Source organism: Argentina silus, assembly GCF_951799395.1.
Source record: "Argentina silus genome assembly, contig: scaffold_648, whole genome shotgun sequence".
Taxonomy (NCBI): domain Eukaryota; kingdom Metazoa; phylum Chordata; class Actinopteri; order Argentiniformes; family Argentinidae; genus Argentina; species Argentina silus.
The window spans coordinates 2,088-5,153 of record NW_028152827.1 but is presented as its reverse complement, the minus strand read 5'-3'; the positions used below and the strand labels follow the sequence as shown (position 1 = coordinate 5,153).

Sequence of the window (3,066 nt, the reverse complement as noted above, 5' to 3'; positions counted from 1 at the left end):
AATATAAAACAATTTAATTTGGGATTCTGTTTTTTACAAACACATATACAGTACATTAAAACACAGTAGCTTTTCAGCAGGACTCGATACATCGTGTTCCACACAGACCTGACACGCATTCGCTTGTAACCCGAGAAAAAATCGATTGCTTCTTTAATCTAAGCATGTCTTAAAAGATGAATTTAGATGTTTTTCTCTCTCCTCCCAAAGGCGTGTGTTATGCTATCTTTAGTGGATGAGGTGGCAGACCGTGTTGGACTTAGAGACGCAGGAAAGCCCTGATTCAGAAAGGGCATTTCTATATAGAAATCACTTCAATTTGAAGTACAAACGCTCTGAATAACAGCCAGTATTTCAATAATATCTGCTTCCATAAGCACAGATACATCAGCAGATAGAACCCCCCCCCCGATCAAAGCTTGAATCCGCGGCATCAAGGCCTTTAAGTTGGGCTAAAAAGTAAACAAAACAAAATAAAAGCTTTTGGATACAAACCAGTATTTAATCCGTATTTGCATAAAGTCGCTCTTTTTTGTCTGAAGCGAGCAGTCCTTTTTATCGAAACTCTTTCGTTTCTCTCATTGTTAAGCTTTTCTGGGTGAAATTAACAAAGGTAGTTAGGATCCATTCTTTTTGCAGTTCTCAAGCGATGGGGGAGGGGACGAGTCCTTTAGGCACAGTTTTCTCTTTCTTCTGAAGAATACATGATTTATAACACAGATACGAGGTAGCCAAATGTTCTAGGCGCGATAGTTGGAGAGGGTGAAGTTTTAATATTGCGACTCCGTTAGGAATTTAACAAGTTTTAATTGTTTCTCACGCTGGGCGGGATACTGTGTTAGGTTAAAACAAAACGCGTTATGATTAATCTGATCTGCCTCAAATCGCGAAACATAAGTCACAGTTTTGTCATTTTTAGTACATTGAAAATATCCAACTACGACACAGAGAGCAAACAGTGGGATTTTTTTTGTTTTTAAATAAGGAACATTTTCCCCGCCCACTCCTCTCCACCATACCCCCTCCCTCTATCTCCCCCCGTCCCCCCTCCTCCCCCCCGGCCCCAACTCAACCCGACCAAGTTTCACCTCACTTTCTCACTCTCGGTCATCTGCCAGAGTCCCAGATTTAAAACTTTAAGGCAGGGCAGCTGGGTGATTCTCTCCAGCCCCCTCTTGGTGATTTTGGTACATCCGTACAGGTCGATGCCCGTCAGCTGCGTCAGGTGGTCCGCTATCAGCTCGAGCCCTTTGTCTGTAATCCGCACGCACTGGCCGATGTTCAGGGTCCTCAGCTCGTGCATCTGCCGCACCATCCGGTTGATGCCGTCGTCGCTGACGTGACACGAGCACAGCGACAGCGACTTGAGCCGGTAGAGGCCCTGCGCGATGTACGCGAGACTCTGGTCCCCGATCTTATCGCAGAAAGACACGTCCAGCCCTGACAGGCGCAAGGTTCCCATGGCCAGGTGCATGGTCCCGGTGTCGCTGATGTTGTCGCAGGACCGCAGGTTCAGGCTCCAGAGGCTGGCCATGTGGGACAGGTGGACCATCCCCGCGTCCGAGATCCCGCCGCAGAAGCTCAGGTTGAGAACTTTGAGCTTGGCCAGGCCTTTGGAGATGTGCTTCAGGGAGAGGTCCGTGAGTTTCTGGCAGTCCTGCAGGGTCAGGTGCTCCAGGTTAAGGCATCCCTCCGCGGCGCTGCGGGTCATACCGGCCAGGTGACCAATGCCCACGTCCGACACATGCCGGCAACTGCGGAGGTTGAGGCTCTTGAGCCGGTGCAAGCCCCAGGCGATAAGCAACAGCCCCGTGTTGGTGATGTTACTGCACCCCCCGAGCTCCAACACCTCCAGGTTCTTTAAATACTGGGCGATCCGGCCCAGGCTAGAGTCCGTAATCTGCTTACACAGGCTCAGGTTCAAGACCCGCAGGGACGGGATCTCCTGCACGAAAGCGTGCCCCAGGCCGTTATCCGTTAAGTTGTAGCAACCGCTGAGGTTCAGGCTCTCTATGTTGGGCATCCCCTGGATCACGTAGCTCAGACTGCGCCGAAGGCTGAGGATCTGGACCCGTCTAATGCCCCTCGCCTGCAGGCTGGGGAACAGGGACGGGTTGGCCCTCCGCAGATGGAGCTTGGCCTCCACCCCCCTCCACACCGACTTGTGGTAGGACGCGTCCCTCCACGCCGCACAGACCTGGGCCACCCGGCCTTTGTCCCGCACGTCCAAGTAGCTGAAAATCATGGCTAGAATTTCCGGGAAGAGGCACGATATGTGCGTCTCCATTTTACACCGGCATACAAATCACTCCGGTTAGAAGCCCCGCCGACGTGTTTATCCTCCCGGTTAAAGTACAGTCCCTTTATCCGGAAGAAACGCTCTTTTTTCTTTCTTTTTTTCTTCTTCTTCTTTCTCCCCGTTTTCTCTTTTCACATTTAACTGTGCAAATCGATCAACTCCACGGCCCACGTGATGCGTCTGGTTGCGCAGTAGGATTCAAAAATGCAAAAAAGCCCCAAAAAAGCTAGATCCAGTTCTTCCGTTAGCCGGGAGGGGAGACGCGCCGAGTCTTCACACGACGCTCCCCGTTAAACCCCCCGTTAAACGTCCTCCCTCGTCCCGGGGATCCAAACGGTCGTACATTCTCAAAGGAGACCTTTAAACTGCCATAAACACACGGAAGGAGGGTTAGAATTCCAGTCGGGTTCCTTTCGTCTCTCTCCCTCTCTCCTTCTCTCTCTCTCTCTCTCTCCCGTCTTCCTCTCGTTATCAGAAAAGGAGTGGGGTTTGTGTTCGCGTTTGCGCTCTGCTCGCACGCATCGCCGAGCGGAGGGGCGTCCTGCCGCCTTTGTCTGATCTGTTCAAACCGACTTGGCAGGGCCGCAAGCACCGCGCTGCCGCGGGGGGACACGCGCACTCAGAAACAACCAAAACGCACTGTTTGTGAAAAAAAGAACACGCTACGATCAAATATATGTTTTCTCAGTGTATAGTTAATCAACACGTATTCTGGTGGAGTTCTGTAGAGCAGGTTTGAGAGGAATTCCTCTCGTGTGTTTGGACTC

The 3,066-nt window shown here is 50.9% G+C and overlaps 1 protein-coding gene across 1 annotated transcript; it reads right to left on the bottom strand.

Moving 5' to 3' along the window:
* Positions 1-1,068: 1,068 nt before the first annotated feature.
* Positions 1,069-2,831, bottom strand: LOC310824600 (F-box/LRR-repeat protein 14). The gene has a single exon (XM_083697865.1). It carries the CDS (start codon positions 2,285-2,287, stop codon positions 1,085-1,087), a length of 1,203 nt encoding a protein of 400 aa, XP_083553991.1. The 5' UTR covers positions 2,288-2,831; the 3' UTR covers positions 1,069-1,084.
* Positions 2,832-3,066: the final 235 nt, after the last annotated feature.